Here is a 16,868-nt window from a genome sequence, read left to right as displayed (position 1 = left end):
CTGGAGACAAAATGCTCCTCTGGAACTCTGGAATAAACCCTGGCTGTGTTTTATGTCAACATCAATTGGAAACCAGGGAACACTTGTTCTTTGAATGTAGCTACTCCCTAGAGATATGGCAGAACCTGACTCGCAACATCCTGCCTTCCAGATTTTCTTCTCGGTGGCAAGATATCAGTGAGTTACTGTCAGATAATACCCAGCCGATGCTACAGATCTATCTCCTGAGATATAGCTTTCAAGTGATCCTCTACACAGTTTGGAGAGAACGGAACAATCGTAGGCATGGAGATTCCCCAACACCGGCCTCCGTAATGATCAAGACTATTGATAGACAGATTCGAAACCAGTGTCTCTTGTTGGGTTCAAGGAGGGCTCGACGTTACGGAACTATTCTTCAGGCTTGGTTTGCCACACGATAGAAGCTTTGGAAAACATTATGCTCTGTTTCTTTTCAAAAACCTCAAAATCTCAAATTTCAAGTAGCTTAGTCTGTAAAACATAACTTTTTCTGAATAAATTTTACATATTATTCAAAAAAAAAAAAAATCTCTTGCATGTTCTCAACTTCGGTTACATGTTATTTGTCTGATTAGGCTGGTTCCATATGGCAAAAGAATCTAGATATCTATTGAATATTTATAGCTGTAGTCCGAGTAGGCTTTTTCTTGTGAATGTGATTATATTACAGATCCAGCATCACCCCTGGGACAGAGCCGATCATCCTTTTTTTTTTTTAACCAACTACCCGCTGTTTTTCTTTTTTGTGACCGGTGAGTTTTTCTAATTCTGCCACGTTCTATTATCCATCTTAAGCATCAATTACTTGTGTCACCTGATATGTTCCTATTTTTGAAATTGTCCCTTCAAGATCAATGATTGCCAGAAACTGAAAGTCTCTGATGTTAGCCTCGATAAATTTGATGATCAGTATTTTGGAAAGGTAGCCGAGAAGAAGACCAATAAGGGAGAAGGAGAGTCCGATGGAGCCGTGGATGTATATCTCTGAATTATACTTTCCTTTTATTATTCTCAAATTGTAAACAGTACAAACCTGAGCACAAATCCTATGCACGGGAGCTCATCTTAAACGTTATCTTGTTTTTATTTTCCTATAAAAAATTGCTAACATCAATGCGGGTTTACTATTTTATATATATATATATAGATAATGGTAACGTTACCATTAGACATAATCACATAACGTAAAAACAAGGTTCAAAATCGTATTGTTATTCTAATTTGAATAATGTTTAGTGGGATGAACGCATATACCTACGTGTATACGCAAGAAGCAAATTATGAGTCTGTCTATGATCACATGTTCGACTTTGTAAGTGTTATAACTTATAAGTTGATTTGTTTTTTATTTGTTGTAATTGTCAAGATATATATTTAATACTGCAGAGACTGGTTAGGGTCATCTACAACTACACACATTATTTCAACGAAATGATGATATCCTATTGTTTTGGTAATTCATTCTTTTGGGAGAAGTTTGAGACATAATATATTGATTAACAGCCAAAATATACTTAATTGAAATTCCATAAACCTATATACGATAAGATTTTCCAAAAAATAGAACATATTGATTTATTCTTAGTTGAAATATATAAATGTTTCCAAGTGTATCACGTATGGTAAAAAAAGAAAAATTTTACATTGTGGGTTGTAATATTTTTTAAGTTTTCTTTATAAATATTTTATTTAATTAGTAAACTGTAAAACTATGTAATGATATGTCTTGTCACTGTAAGAAAGCATTGGTTTTAGAAAGTTTAAAATGTCTAAAAATATGTTTTATCGTTCTATAAATTATATAGGTTCTTTCGAAGTTATTTATAAAATTGTTTTGATATTCAAGTGGTTGGGAAAATGTTTATAGTTTTGTTCTTATATATGCACAAATCTTATCATCTTAAGAATTGCACATCTAAAAATGTGTATTTTCATTTTAACAATGTGTTTCTTCATCTTAAGAATTGTATGAGTTTAATACAAATTGTCAAAATGTTTAAATATGTGTCTTTTCATCCTAATAATTGTATTGGTTAAATACTTTCCTTTATACATGAGTTCCATAACCTCTATTAAACATAAATAGAAGAATTATTGGCGATTAAATAAAAATTTGTAACAGTTCAAGTGAATCAATGCAATTTTTGGTGAAACAATTATAACTAATTAAATGAAACATTGCAACTTTGGGTGAATGTAATTTTTAGTGATCAACCATTACAATCTTGAGTGATAAACTATTGCAATCGTAGCTGACTTTAGTCTTTGGTGATAAATCATTGCAACTTACCGTGTTAACAACCATTGCAACTCTTAGTCCTTTATATAAAGAGTTGTGGACATTGACAAATCACAACAAAAAAAACACAACAATCATAAATAGATTAGAAAAAAGATTTATTGTTCAAAAATCATCGAAAATCTTTGAAGAAACATATAAACACATGAAATTTTTTTTTCTGTTATTCTAATATCTTAGCCTAAGGTGAGAAATTTTGTTTGAGGAACCAATAATTTTTTAGAGTGTTTATATCTAAATACCACCTTTACTTCAAAAATACTATTTGAAAATCTAATAAAAGCTGTTAATGGTTTCAAAAAGGTAAATCCATAATTTATCAATTTAATTAATTTTATGTTCCATAGTTTGTGTTAGTGTTTTACAAAATTTCTTTCAGAAATTTAAAGCAATATTATAAATGAAAAAGGGCATACATTTTTAATAAAATGAGTTCATTATAATAACTTTAAACATGCATGGAAACGTCAGTGTGTGTGCCTTTACCAATTGGTTATATTTTTAAGTTGTTGTATGTTTTACGTAACAATTGAATAGTGCAAGAGTATTTATTTATATAATTCTTAGTTTTCTCAGTTTTCTCAGTTTAATTAATTTTTATTTTAGTTTTCATGAAAGTATTCATTTGTTTATTATTTTTTTCTGTTGAGTAGATGCATTCTTTAAGAATACTAAAATGTTTTAAAAGTGAATCCTTTTGAAAAAAGTTAATATATTTTCAGTTTAAATTATATTTTAGAGAAAATTAATATTTTTATATGAGTGTGCCTTTATTTTTTTCTTAACTAAACTGTAATATGTTTTAAACTCACTGATAAAGACATATTTTATCAAATAAATTTTATTATGTTAACATATTCTAAAATCAAAAGTGCATAATAATAAGCAATAATGATAAATTTACTAAAAATGTCCAAGGGTGTGTCTTTTATTCTTATAAACTGCATAATTTTTATGATGTTAATTTTATCATGTGAATATTATTTTTATTATATTTTTAAGGAATTAAAAATATGTGTCTTTTCGTTTTCAAAATAAAGTTTATTCAAAATATTTATGAATTTATTACAACCAAACCTATAAACAAAATGTAGATTTTTAGTATTATTAATAAAAGAGAAGATAGTTTCATGCTAAGACATGTATTTCCTCAAAATAAATTGTAAGAATATTTTTTTATAAAAATCTATATTATAAAATATAGCATATTTATTTTTATAAAATGAGTTTCCGTGCGATATCGCACGGGTTCCTTACCTAGTTATTATAATACATGAGCTTTGTATATGATATAATTTTACATTTTAAGATGTGAGATAAATTGTATAATTTTTGAGGTAAATTAAACAACACTACCAAATACATGTCATAGTTATTATTATTTTTTTGAACGGAGGCTTTACATGTCATAGTTCGATCGAATAAATATATGAATTTTAACTTCCGGAGTATCAGATGCAGCATCACTCTTAGTGTGGATCGACTTGGCAAGAAACATGATTTCTCTAAGTCTTCTCTGATCTTTGACAGAAATGAGCAGCCGAATCAGTTCTTTTTGTTATTTCTGTGAGATATGCATGTAAAGGCCTGGACCAACATAAATACGGTAGTCATTACTTTCTTTACACTACTAGATTTTATAGAAATAATAATTTAGGAGGTCTGTCAAAATGGCTTGCTACAAGATAGATAGAGATAACCACTATGAGTAGATCAGAAACTCAGAAACAATGCAACATCCATTTAAAATCATATTGTTTGAATCAATTTAACATTGTTTAAAATTCTTTCTTTAGATTTCCTCTTTCTTGTGAGAAATACTTATTATGATAAGTACAAAGTATGAATATTTTAGATTTCCATTATTTTTTATCCATAAGTGATTTTTCGTGTGTTTAAATCATGAGTTGGTTTAATCCAACTCTCCAACTCCTTATAAAATGTTAAGCGGTTCCGTATTATCTGAATGCCATTGATCGAGACTTATTAATCCAAGTTTAATACGCTGCTGTTTTCAGCTCCAAGCCTCTCGTGATTAAGTAAAGGTGCTTCCAAGATTAACTACTTGTACCAGAATTTCATATTTACATGCTAGCAGTTGCAAGAATATGCTCTAGGGTTTAAAGAAGTTTGCATGTAAACCCTTATCAGCCAAACGCAAAGCCGACGCAACCACAAGCAAAACGCTGGGAGACGCGCCTAAATTTCCCACCAAAACATTAAGCAACCACATTAAGCTTTTCCATTGGGGCTGTTTGATAGATATCCACATGAAACACAGGTACGTAGACGTAACAAGCAAGCCTACTGCTCCGATAAGAACCGCTAGATAAGGCAAGAACGAGAATCCAACGGCTACAAAGAAACAAACCAAACCCAATAACACGCGCAACATCATCCGAACAAAGAAGGAGCAAGGCTTTTGTGTCTTGGTTATGTACACCATCTCTGCGTTATCACATGCTGGCATTGAGTTTATGGGATATGAGCATAAGCAGTTGAAGATGAACGTGAGGTGTATGAAGCAAGCGGATCGTTTTGAGTAGTCTTGCTCAAAAAGTTTCAGGTAGTTTCCTATTGGACCTCCCCAGCCGGAATCTACCACATATATACGAATTAACATTAACGCATCAATTGTTTCAAACACAAGATTTAACGCCATGGCAAAAACAACAATATACTATATTAGTGTTAGATTTTATTGGGATAACTTAAGGAAAAAGATATGCATCTTGCGTACTGACTATTATGGACGGTTAAAGTCTGATCATGAAGTGAAGTCTGTAAAGGTTACACAAAAAAAAATATACTCATCCGTTTCAAATTTATTGTCATTCTAATTTTTTCACACATATTAAAAAACAATTAAATATTTTTTTACTTCTAATTAATGTATAAATTTATATGTATTTGATAACTAGTGAAGTTAAGGATAGAGATAAAACTGGAAATTTAACAAATACTAGTATTATCACCCCGTGCTAAGCACGAGAAAACTTTTCTTGTATTTAAACTATCTTTTAAAAAAAAGTTGCAACAGATTTATTTTATGTTTTTATCAAAATGGAACTTATTTAGACACATTTTTCCTGGAGTTGGATACCACCTAGTAATATCATATTTGATCCATTCAGGTTTATTTGTATTTGTTTTTTAATTAAGTGTTCCTTTTTACTTAAAATTAATATAATAAAAACTATGAAACTAAACATGTATGTAAAATAGTTAATAGACCTACAAAAATTTGTAAGATAGTCTAATATACTCTTCTATAAAAAACATAGATATGTAAATAGTCAAACCATGACAAACAAATTTGTAAATATCCAATTTGAATCATCATAGCTGTTGATACTCTTTCCCCTCGGTAAAGTAGCTATCACGTCAATTATTTGTTAGCAATGGCTCATGGGATATGATTTCTTCAAAGCTACAAAAAACAAAATAGAGATTCTAGTAACATAGGAGAGAGAATCAGAGACAAAATACCACTTGTTTTCATTTATGCATGGTTATGCTCGTGTTCTATGTTTGTTGCAGAAAAGGCTAGATGGTTTTGTTTTGTTCATTTTTCTTTTTTCTGTCTTTTTTCTCCGTTTCTGCTTTTTTTATTAATGCAGAAGTAAGGCAAGTAGTTTCATAAAGATTTGACAAAGAACAGATTTCTAAATATCTATTTTGTAGATAATAGAATTGAAGTGCTTATCGTTACCTTAGTTTGTGGCTTTGTGCAAACCTTGATTTCTCATCCTTTTATTGAAAGTAAGTTTCGAAACAGAAGCATAACCAAGTGTCATTTTCCCTGAAATGAACATTTAAGAAATTATTAATTGAGAGTCAGAGGAAACTGAATCTATATTGAAAATAATCATTTAAAAATTAAAATAAGAGTAACTGTAAATTTGTATGGAATTTGTTTCTGCGCAGAGTAAGAACTCGACAGAAGGAAACTGAAGCTATGAGAAGAAAGTAAAATCTATGTTAAGAAAACAGAAGAGTAAAATAAATAAGATTAAAACAGTTTCTGATCGTGATTTTATCTTGAACGTGTTGGTGATTATGCGAGAAAAAATAGGGATTTAACAAAGTATTCGGGACCAGGATTTTTTTAAAGGGCATTATTTGTATTTTTTGTAAATAAATTCCATGTGGCACATTTTAATTGGTGGAGTGACTTGTGATTTACTATATAAAGGATATGCATTGAAAATATAAAATGACTCTTAAAATGAAACAAAATTTAGAGTCTAACTAAAATGAAACAGATAAAGTAATAATTAGACTTTAACGGTCCATAAAATTATATATATCTTGTTTCTTAAGTTATATACAATAGATTTTGACATACCTTGTCACCATATGCCCAATATACAACAATGGTGACTAGAAACATGCAAACAGCGATTATGACATGAGAGATCATCACGGCTCTCCACATCGTCTTACTCGAAGGATTCTTTGAATCCGACGGAAGAGTACCCTACAAATATCAGAACAAGACCATGTCAATGCTAACCAAAAGAGAAAATAATTAAGTTCAAAACGTATTAATCAGTTTTAAATGTGATTTTACTCATTATGATCTTAAGACCTGTATCTCGAGGATGAGGTTATTCCCGCGAAATGCAACAGCTATCAATCCAATGGCGTTGAAAATGTTATCGAAACTTGTATCCTTTGTAGCTTAAGAGACACTGTTTTGATTCCTTTCACTAGCTAGAGGTAAAGTCCATACTGCAGTGGAATATGCGACGGCCATAACGCTACCCACCAACGAGAGTCCAAAAAGAGAGTTCATGTTCGGAAACTGAGACATGACGATTGCGAGGATGCTGAAGATCAAGAAGCATTGCAAGGTAGTAAGTGGCACTGTGTCATCTTCAGACATAATATGTAGAAGTTGTTTTATCGTTTTCCCTCCGGTTATTACTAGAATTGAACAAGCTCCTCCTGAGAGATACATCACAGGGAATAACTGATTTCACTATATTTATAGTTAGATTATCGTTATGCATAGAATTGAACAAGCTCCTCCTGAGAGATTATAGTTAGATTATCGTTATGCACGCACAGATAAATCAAATAGTTATGCTTTATTTGATTTCACTATATTTATAGTTAGATTATCGGCAACGTGCGTGATTCGGAAGCTCCGTTATTAATTTATTGGGAGTATTTTGTAGGGAGTCTTTTAAATTTTCTTAAATATTAAGGATAATCTCAATAATTTAACGCATAACTATTTCATATCCTTACGATCTTAACTGTGATTACTGTTTTAATTAAAGAGATACATAGCACTAAAACACAATTTTGTTTTTAAAATAACATATAAGAGTAGAATATCCAAAAACAGTATTAATTATTTAAAAATATTTTATATTTTTAATTTAGTTTATTGATTTTTGTTTAAAATTTAATATTTTGGAGGTGAGATTAAGGTTAATATTTTTGAATGAATTAAAGTTGGTACAAGGCTGGCCCTGAATTTTAGGGACTGTAGACAATTTAATAAAAAAATTTAAAAAATTTATTTTTACAAGTTTAGAGATTTTTATCTATATATATATTATTTTTTTTAAATTGAGGACTATATGCCAATGTTTCACTTGGCAATGCCTATGGCCGATCCTGAGTAGATATTGCACATAGTTTCAACTGATTCTCTGTTTTTTTTTTTTGAAGCAGTAATGTTTAAGCTTTAACTTGTTCTTATGTTAAAATAGAGAACAATTTCAAAATGTACTACTACTCAGGGGCGGCGAAGTCAGGCTTTGTACTATGGGGCCTGTGCACCCATAATATTTATATATAATTTACATTTGGCAATGGAAAATGTAAAGGATCTGATAGGTTAGATGGAAAATTAAAGTTGTGCACCCATAACAAATTGGGTTCGATCCTTAAGCTTAATCTTTTTAGGTTCTATTATTATTAATGCACCCAGTGGAAACATTGCCTAGATTCGCCCCTGATACTACTCTGGGTTCCAAGTTTAGTTATATATACATAGAATAAAAATATATTCTTTGATTAGAGAAAAAGTGAATAATCATGCACAGATAGAAGACTCAAAGATGTCTTTGTATCTAATCACAAAGCAACCAACTTTGCAGTACTTACGGGCAGGACTGCTTACGGGTTAACTAATCTTCATAGTTCTGTAAAGAGGGGTCAATGAAAGTTTGGTAGATGATATTGATGATGGTGACATTTTGGTTTAAGTATATGAAAGGTTGTTAAAAGGGCGTTATCATTTCTTTGACCGAGTCAAAGTTAGGCATTGACCCAATATAAGCAGATAAGAACTGTGTGTTGTTTTGGTTTCAGAAACACGAACTACTTGTCGGTTGAGTTGCAATCTACCATAGTTTCGAAGTATGTAATGTGTAAACCCAACAAACTAATAATGGAATGTTGTGTCAGGAGAAGTACACTCCTTACATGTTGACACATATACACCAAGAGTATGGGTCATGATGTCGGACCCATGAAAATTTAGCCACATTAGTGTGGATCAACCCGAACTCGACACGTTGAGCCAAAGGACGAAACATTGTATGGAGAAAAGTGGAGACAAACGGTTCGATGATATGATGAACCATCTTGCTAGAAAAAGGAAAAATTTGATAGACCTAACACACAAATGTATTATGACATCATCACACCAACTTTGAATATGAAGTTAGGAACGTGAGAAATCAATCTGTTATTTTGATTATTATAAAACAAAGAGTTCTGATTGGTTTGTTATACTTGTTTAAGTTCCCCTCCAAAAATTTTAATTTTATTTTTGAACAATTTTAATTTTTGTTCTATTCTTGTAATTTCTTTTGAATTTTAGTTTATATCCTAAAGTGTTTTCTTTATTTTTTCAAAAACGTTAAAAGCAACCACTCTTTAAACCATAAAAAGAAAAAGCAGAAAGCTTGTTACTTGAATGCAATTGGATATACGTGGAACAGTACTGTCTTTGTTGCTTTGTTGTGCGACTGTATCTATATAATTTCTTGTCTCATTGTCTAAGTTGCATCACAAAGTGAAACAAGAAAGAGTTAGCTTGAACCACACGTTCTTCTTCCTATAAAGAAACTTATTTTCTTCAAATCCACAAGACAAAAACTGTTTTGGTTGAGAGAATGGAAATAGTGAAGTCGAGATTCAAGAGGATTTGTGTGTTCTGTGGAAGCAGCAGTGGAAACAGAGAGTGTTACAGAGATGCTGCCATTGATCTAGCTCAAGAGCTGGTTCGGTTATCTTTATGCTATAATGAGAGTCTTGAAACCTTTGAAAAGGGTCTTGATTTTTTTTTTTTTTTGTCTTTCTCTGTTTTATGAAACAGATTAAGAAGAGATTGAATCTTGTGTATGGGGGAGGAAGCATTGGCCTCATGGGTTTGGTCTCACAAGCTGTTCATGAAGCTGGATGTCATGTGCTAGGGTATGCTCCTTCAATCAATAATCTCTTCTTTAGATGTGTGCCCTTCACTGCTTAATGATTTGATATTGTTGTGTGAGTTGCTTCCATCTTGCTTTGCTTTTATGGGTTAGGATCATACCAAGGACTCTTATGGACAAAGAGGTAGGATTAAACTACTTTTTTGCTTGAATGAATACTTAGTGTTCAGGTAAGTTCTTTAAAACGTGATTTTTTTATAATAGATCACTGGAGAAACATATGGTGAGGTAAGAGCTGTGGCAGATATGCATCAAAGGAAAGCTGAAATGGCAAGCCACTCCGATTGTTTCATCGCATTACCAGGTACGAAGTAACTAAGTAGCTTATATACTTTGTAGACCTTAAAAAGTGTTTGTTACTCGTTAGGCTCTGTTATAATAACTCTTAGCCCATACCACATCTAACAACTTCTATAAATGGAGAGTGCCCATAAAAAGGTATTGTCAAACTAAGGGTGGCCATAACTTAACAAGAGATTAGTTGTGTCTGGTTTGTAAATTTGTAATATAATCTCTATGTCAAGTTGGAACATAATACTATTCCATTACCACTGCAATTAAATGCAAAAGATGGGTTCTTACTTGACAGTTAAGAAACAAGAGACTATAGCAGTTATATATGATCAAATAATCCTTGTAAACTTGAAACTCGGCCAGGGTTTTTCAAAGTTCACATCTTTCTTCCAAAAGAAGATTTATTAATAATTGATCTGTTCATGCAAATTGATATCAGGTGGGTATGGAACACTGGAGGAGTTGTTGGAAGTAATAACATGGGCACAACTTGGAATCCACGACAAGCCTGTAAGTAATAAAAGAAGACACTTCAGTTTTCACTGTGTGTTGCTCTCTGAATCACTAACCAAAATCAAAGTATAATAGTCTTGATATTTTGTGTTTCCACTTTGGGGAAAAAAAACTGTAGGTGGGTTTGTTAAATGTGGATGGTTATTACGATTACCTCCTCACCTTCATTGATAAAGCCGTTGATGATGGCTTTATCAAGCCATCTCAGCGTCACATCTTTGTCTCTGCCCCTAATGCCAAAGAACTTGTTCAAAAACTTGAGGTGGGTGCCCACCAAAACTCTTTGCTTTGCCTTTTTTTCCCCTTGAGATTCTGACTTAGTCTTGTAAAGATGAAGATAACAAAGACATCACAAAGTTGACTTTTGTTTTTGATTTTACTCAGGCATATGAGCCTGTGAGTGATGGAACCATAGCAAAATCAAAGTGGGAAGCTGAGAAGAAAGTGCAACAGGCGCAACAACAACAACAAGTAGTGTTCTGTTCTAACACAAGCATCCAGACTGAGATTGCTCTTTAGACTTTTAGAGGGTCTTTTGTCGAAAGAGTATTCAAGGTCCAGGGATAAAAGTCAGTGGGAATTATAAAGTTTGTTGTACTACATATTATTTTGCTTCTATCAATTAAACTTCTAATTTAGATTAAGAAAATGCTGCTACAAAATTCCAATATTCAGAAGATTAGACTAAAGTTGCAGATGCCCTTAATTCAATCAATGAAAACTTTTCTTCAGAGCATTTATATAATTTATGTTAGTTAAACCTTCACTTGGAATCAGAACTTGCATCTACTACCTGAGTTTTTTTATCTCTTCATTTTTTGTCTGTTCTTATGTTTAGGAAGAAAGAAGAAATGAAAGAAATTAGCATATGAAATATTCTTCCTTAATTAGTTTATGTGTAAGCTAGCATTTACATCTCCTATATTGTACAAAACTTTGTGGGCACAATGACCTATTAGATGTTAAGAACTGAGACTCTGTATTTAATTAAGGATTTAGAGAGTGACTCAATTCCATCGTCAAGATCTTGAATGCATGTCTCTAAGATCGGCCACATCCTCCATCTTCAAGGACTTTGAAGATTGGAATTGCGAATCCACTTTTGTGAATTCATTTGCTTCAGCTTAACGTGTAGCTTTGTTTTGGCTCATCAGCTTTGAGACCAATAACCATTTTCCAAAACCCCCTGATCAGGACATGAAAATAAACATAGATTCAAATACACACAATTGTTGTGGCTTTTATTTATCCAAACATAACCAAAACCAGAAGAACTTAAAGACAAAATCAGACGAGGAGTGCGACAGCTCGACGGCCAGCTTGCGCCCTTGCTCAAGGAAGAAATGTGTTGACCCGGTCAGCGAGTATGGGTGAAGCAGTCTGACCAGTATTTAATGTTGGGACGAGCGACTTGCATCCGCATCGCATGGAATATATGACTTCACCTCACAAATCAAATATGTAACCTCATCAGCAAGGACAATGAGCTGTCTTTTGTCTCGCAACTATAAAAGAGGCCCTGTTGATCGAACAAAAGACCGACTTTTCTCCCAAGGAATCCTAGAGAGAGAATTTAGAGAGATGACCTCGATTCATTGTACGTTTTCTTCTTGCTTCAGAACCGGAATTGGAATCAAAATTTGTGGAGGTTTATATAATATTGCTTCCAAAACGCTTCTAAAATAACCTATTTAAAATATGTTAGAAGCTTAAGATTCTATTTTGGAATCACGCTTCTATTTAAGAAAACACAACGTAAATAAAAATAAAAATTGTTTTTAATATAAAATCTGAAATTAAATAGTATTAAAATAGCGAGAATAGAAATATGCAAATATTAAAACAAATGCTTTTAAAGAAATATGTACAAACGTTATATACAAAATATAAACGGAGTTTTTGTTTACATAATAATCCTTTAAATTCTATATTTTTTTTTTTACAATTATAGCTAAATAAAGTAATTTTAAGTCAATTTTTATTTAGAAGATGATTCTTTATAGGTCTGTGATGATTTTACAAAAGTAAAAGGGAGTAGAGATTAAAAAAAAAACTTAGCTATCATAACTAAACGGTATTAAATGCAAAATCACAATAAATATGGTACTAAAATTTAGTGGGGCACTGCGATAAGAAATAGCGAGTTGAAGAAAAGAAAAAGAGAGTAATTCCACAAGACGATGGCCACTAAACAATTCATTTGGTCACACATATTCATTTGATATTGAAAACTATTCCGCGTATTGGAGCCACCTTGGTAGGGAATATACATGTTTAGACCAAAATGCATAAGTTTACCATCTTTAATTACAGACAAAATTCCGCCAGTCTCTGATCACATGTTTAACATCATCCCATCAATTCATTTCTAATTTTTCTCTAGAATATATATTACCATTTTTTCTCTATATCTAAAAGAAACAAAATACATTACTATGTAAAATTTTAATAAAGGAGTGTGTTGGTTGGCCATATTAATTAGGGTTGGACAATTTATCTGTTAATTTTGAATCGATTCGTTAGTCATTTCGATTCAAAAAATACGAATATCTGCGAATTTTCGAAGTAAAACAAATATTAAAAATTAATATCCGTTAAAATCGAAACAAATTACAAATACTAAAAATTTCAGAATCGAATATTCGATCCGCTTCGACATATATATATGTGTGTGTGTGTGTGGGCGTACAATTGTATATAGAAGTATAAATGTATAGTTTTATATATCTATTATTGAAACATATAACTTTATTAATTTTATTTAAAAAATTACTTATTGAAGTATTAAATTAAGAAACGAATATAAAGTCTTTATAAAAAAAATATAACTTTCCAAAATTTTATGTTTTATAAGAACATTTAATTATTTTTAAAAAATTATGAAACATATAGTTTTACTAATCTTTATTTTATATAATGTTAAAGATATTTTTGAAGATAAACTTGTATGTTTTTCCTGAATTTATTTGTATTGAACAAAGTGGATGAGATATTCGTAAATATCTGTAAATATTCACAAATATTTGTAAAGTTTCTGAATATCTGAAAAACCGGATATATCTATTTTTTCGAAACAAAGAAAATTGGAAAATTAGGTATCCTTAAAATACGAAGCAAATCTCAAATAGTTAAAATTACGGTAGTATTTGATCCACGCCCAACTCTAATATTAATTCTTTGGGGATGTCGATTAGAACGGGTCCGGGTCTAACGGAAGTGGCTATTTCCAAACCAGTTTCCATGCTATTTCTTTTCAATAATATGGGGTTTGTCCCATTTACTAAATGCCTTTTATTTACGTACTTGTGACTTCTCTTGTTATTGTTTGCTTTTCTCTTTCAAGTAATACTAGGTGGTTGTTCGCAAATTTACGGATATAAATATTATATGAAAATATATATTATGTATAGTATGTCGTAAAGTTTCCAAGAATTTAATGTAAAAATAACTGATTAATATTTAGTAAAAACAAATGCTTGTAGAATTATTTATGTTTTTATCTCATTAACTTCTCCAACACATATTATGCATCTTTTTCGGCATCTTCTTATTTTGTTCGTTATCATTTCCTTTTTATTAGATTTTTGCTAATGTTTTTCTAATTTCTTACATATCTTTTTCAAATATTTATTTCGCTCTCTAAATAGTAAATCAAACCATATAATCAATGAACCAAAAATCCATCTTACAGTACTTTTCGGTTATAAAATTATCTTATTCACTATATTATTTGAGTGAAATGCAAAAAATTTTTTAAATCAAAGTTCTCACTTGTTCTGTTAAATATAATCTGTCCATTCTTCAAAGCTTAATTATTTATAAAGCATATTTGGACATTATAAGAGATTAATAATTATTATAGATATGACTATATTTTTATATGAATATTATATCGATTTCTATAAATTGTTTTCTACTCACTATTTTATGTAGTATATAATATAAAAAGATCTGATAAAACATTTACACTTTCTATAATATTGAAAATTAGCTACCATAAACTATTATTTGTAATATTATTTAGGTTATTTGGCAAGTAATGATAATTAATTTTAGACTTATCTTTTATTTTAGATCTTTTTAAAATAATTAAAAATTATAAAAGTTTTGTTCAATATGTTATGTAGTTTATAAATATAAAAAAAAAAATTGATCAAACGTTATGATTCTTTATATAATTTCAGCAGTTAGTTATCATAAATTATTATTTGTAATATAATTTATATTATTTGGAAAGTCTATATTTGGTTCGGGATATCTTATTTGTAATTAATATATATGATTTAAAATAAAGATAAATCTATGACCAATTAATATCACTTGCCAAATAATCTAAATTATATTACAAATAATAATTTAAGGTAATTAATTTCTGAAATTATATAAAGAATAGTTATGTTTGATCAATTATTTTTTATATTTATAAACTACATAACATAATGAACAAAACTTTTTATAATTTTTAATTATTTTAAAAAGATCTAAAATAAAAGGTAAGTCTAAAATTAATTATTATCACTTGCCAAATAACCTAAATGATATTACAAATAATAATTTATGGTAACTAATTTTCAAAGTTATAGAAACTGTAATAATGTTTGATCAGTTATTTTTATATTTATATACTACATAAAATAATGAATAGAAAACAATTTATAGAAATGAATATTATGATTTCATATTCATATAAAAATATAGTTGTATCTGTAATAATTATTAAACTCTTATAATGTCGATAAATGCTTTATAAATAATTAGGCTTTGAAGAATGAACGGATTATATTAAACGGAACAAATGAGAACTTTGATTTTAAAGATATTTTGCATTTAAGTCAGATAATATAGTAAATAAGGTACTATTATGATCGAAAAGAACTCTAAGATGGATTTTTGGTTCATTGATTATAAAGTTTGTATTACTATTTAGAGAGAAAAATATATATTTGGAAAAATATATATAAGAAATTAGGAAAACATTAGCAAAAATCTAATAAATCAAAACAAGGGTATTTTAATAATTTGTTTTATTAAACTCATTTAGATTGAAATGGAGATTAAAAAAAACATAAGTCTATTTAGATGAATTTAGCTAGATGAACCATATGGATGGACAAACAAATTGTCCCATAAAATCTGGATGGATCATATAAATGGATCAGCGGGATGGAGATGGAGATGACATATGGTGAAACAAATAGCCCCCTACTTGCTAACAATTGCAAGAATATGCTCTAGGGTTTAAAGAAATTTGCATGTAAACCGTTATCAGCCAAACGCAAAGCCGAGCCAACCACAAGCAAAATGCTGAGAGACGCGCCTAAACTTACCACCAAAACGTTAAGCAACCACATCAAGCTTTTCCTCTGGGGATTTTTGATAGATACCCACATGAAACACGGGTACTTAGACGTAACAAGCAAGCCTACTGCTCCGATAAGAACAACAAGATATGTCAAGAATGAGAATCCAACGGTTATAAAGAAACCAACCGAACCCAATAACACACGCAACATCATCCGGACAAAGGAGCAAGGCTTTTGTGTCTTGGTTATGTACACCATCTCCAAGTTATCACATGATGACATCGAGTATATCGGATATGAGCATAAGCAGTAGAAGATAAACGTTAGGTGTATAAAACAAGCGGCTTGCTTTGAGTAGTCTTGTTCGTAAAGTTTCAAGTAGTTGCCTATTGGACCTCCCGTAACCGGAATCTATCATATACAAGAATTAACATTAAAGCATCAATTGTTTCAAACAAATAATTTAACGCAATGGCAACAAAAATATATACTACTCCAAATTAGTGTATTGGAGATATCGTAGGGAGACAAATATTTATCTTATGGATCATAAGCAAAAAAAAAAACTATTATGAAGTGAATTATGTGAAACCTACACCAAAGAATATTATATAAATCATAATCATACTTTGACATACCTTGTCTCCGTACGCCCAATATACAACAATGGCTACTAGAAACATGCAAATCGCGATGATCACATGAGAGATCATCACGGCTCTCCACATTGTCTTACTCGAAGGATTACTTGAATCGGAAGGTAGAGTACCTTAGAAATATCACAACAAACCTTGTCAATACTAACCGAAAGAGAACTTAAGTTGAAAAACGTAAAAAAACAGTTTTAAAATGTGATTTTCTCAATTTTAAGACCTGTATCTCTAGGACGAGTCTTGTTCTTTTAGAAGACGCGTTGCGTCAGCGTCTTGCAGCTTAATTATAACTGCTTTCTCGTTCACGCGTCTGGACATAAACACTGGC

General features: G+C 30.6%; 3 protein-coding genes across 3 annotated transcripts; 1 reads left to right on the top strand and 2 right to left on the bottom strand.

Annotated features, from left to right (window-relative positions):
• Positions 1-547: 547 nt before the first annotated feature.
• On the bottom strand, positions 548-8,922 carry LOC117127259 (lysine histidine transporter-like 7). Its single transcript, XM_033277059.1, has 2 exons — positions 6,033-8,922; positions 548-5,750 (listed from the first exon to the last, which is right to left on the bottom strand). Exon 2 carries the CDS (start codon positions 4,980-4,982, stop codon positions 4,434-4,436), a length of 549 nt encoding a protein of 182 aa, XP_033132950.1. The 5' UTR covers positions 4,983-5,750; positions 6,033-8,922; the 3' UTR covers positions 548-4,433.
• Positions 8,923-9,207: 285 nt separating this feature from the next.
• LOC103834300 (cytokinin riboside 5'-monophosphate phosphoribohydrolase LOG5) lies at positions 9,208-11,320 on the top strand. The gene is made up of 7 exons (XM_009110379.3): positions 9,208-9,567; positions 9,663-9,760; positions 9,871-9,901; positions 9,982-10,081; positions 10,511-10,581; positions 10,703-10,846; positions 10,969-11,320. Exons 1-7 carry the CDS (start codon positions 9,460-9,462, stop codon positions 11,101-11,103), a joined length of 687 nt encoding a protein of 228 aa, XP_009108627.1. The 5' UTR covers positions 9,208-9,459; the 3' UTR covers positions 11,104-11,320.
• A 133-nt stretch (positions 11,321-11,453) lies between these two features.
• Positions 11,454-16,283, bottom strand: LOC103834299 (lysine histidine transporter-like 7). Its single transcript, XM_033277062.1, has one exon. It carries the CDS (start codon positions 16,167-16,169, stop codon positions 15,816-15,818), a length of 354 nt encoding a protein of 117 aa, XP_033132953.1. The 5' UTR covers positions 16,170-16,283; the 3' UTR covers positions 11,454-15,815.
• Positions 16,284-16,868: the final 585 nt, after the last annotated feature.

Source organism: Brassica rapa, chromosome A08 (assembly GCF_000309985.2).
Source record: "Brassica rapa cultivar Chiifu-401-42 chromosome A08, CAAS_Brap_v3.01, whole genome shotgun sequence".
NCBI classification, from domain to species: Eukaryota; Viridiplantae; Streptophyta; class Magnoliopsida; order Brassicales; family Brassicaceae; genus Brassica; species Brassica rapa.
The sequence above is the reverse complement of the archived record's forward strand: the minus strand, read 5'-3'. Positions and strand labels throughout refer to the sequence as shown.

Excerpts from the sequence above, each read along its gene's own strand:
- LOC117127259 (XM_033277059.1), bottom strand. The coding sequence starts at position 4,982 with ATGGCGTTAAATCTTGTGTTTGAAACAATTGATGCGTTAATGTTAATT.
- LOC103834299 (XM_033277062.1), bottom strand. The coding sequence starts at position 16,169 with ATGTCATCATGTGATAACTTGGAGATGGTGTACATAACCAAGACACAA.
- LOC103834300 (XM_009110379.3), top strand. The coding sequence starts at position 9,460 with ATGGAAATAGTGAAGTCGAGATTCAAGAGGATTTGTGTGTTCTGTGGA. Across the intron at positions 9,902-9,981 it reads GGACTCTTATGGACAAAGAG|ATCACTGGAGAAACATATGG; the intron begins GTAGGATTAAAC and ends TTTTTATAATAG. Across the intron at positions 10,847-10,968 it reads AACTTGTTCAAAAACTTGAG|GCATATGAGCCTGTGAGTGA; the intron begins GTGGGTGCCCAC and ends GATTTTACTCAG.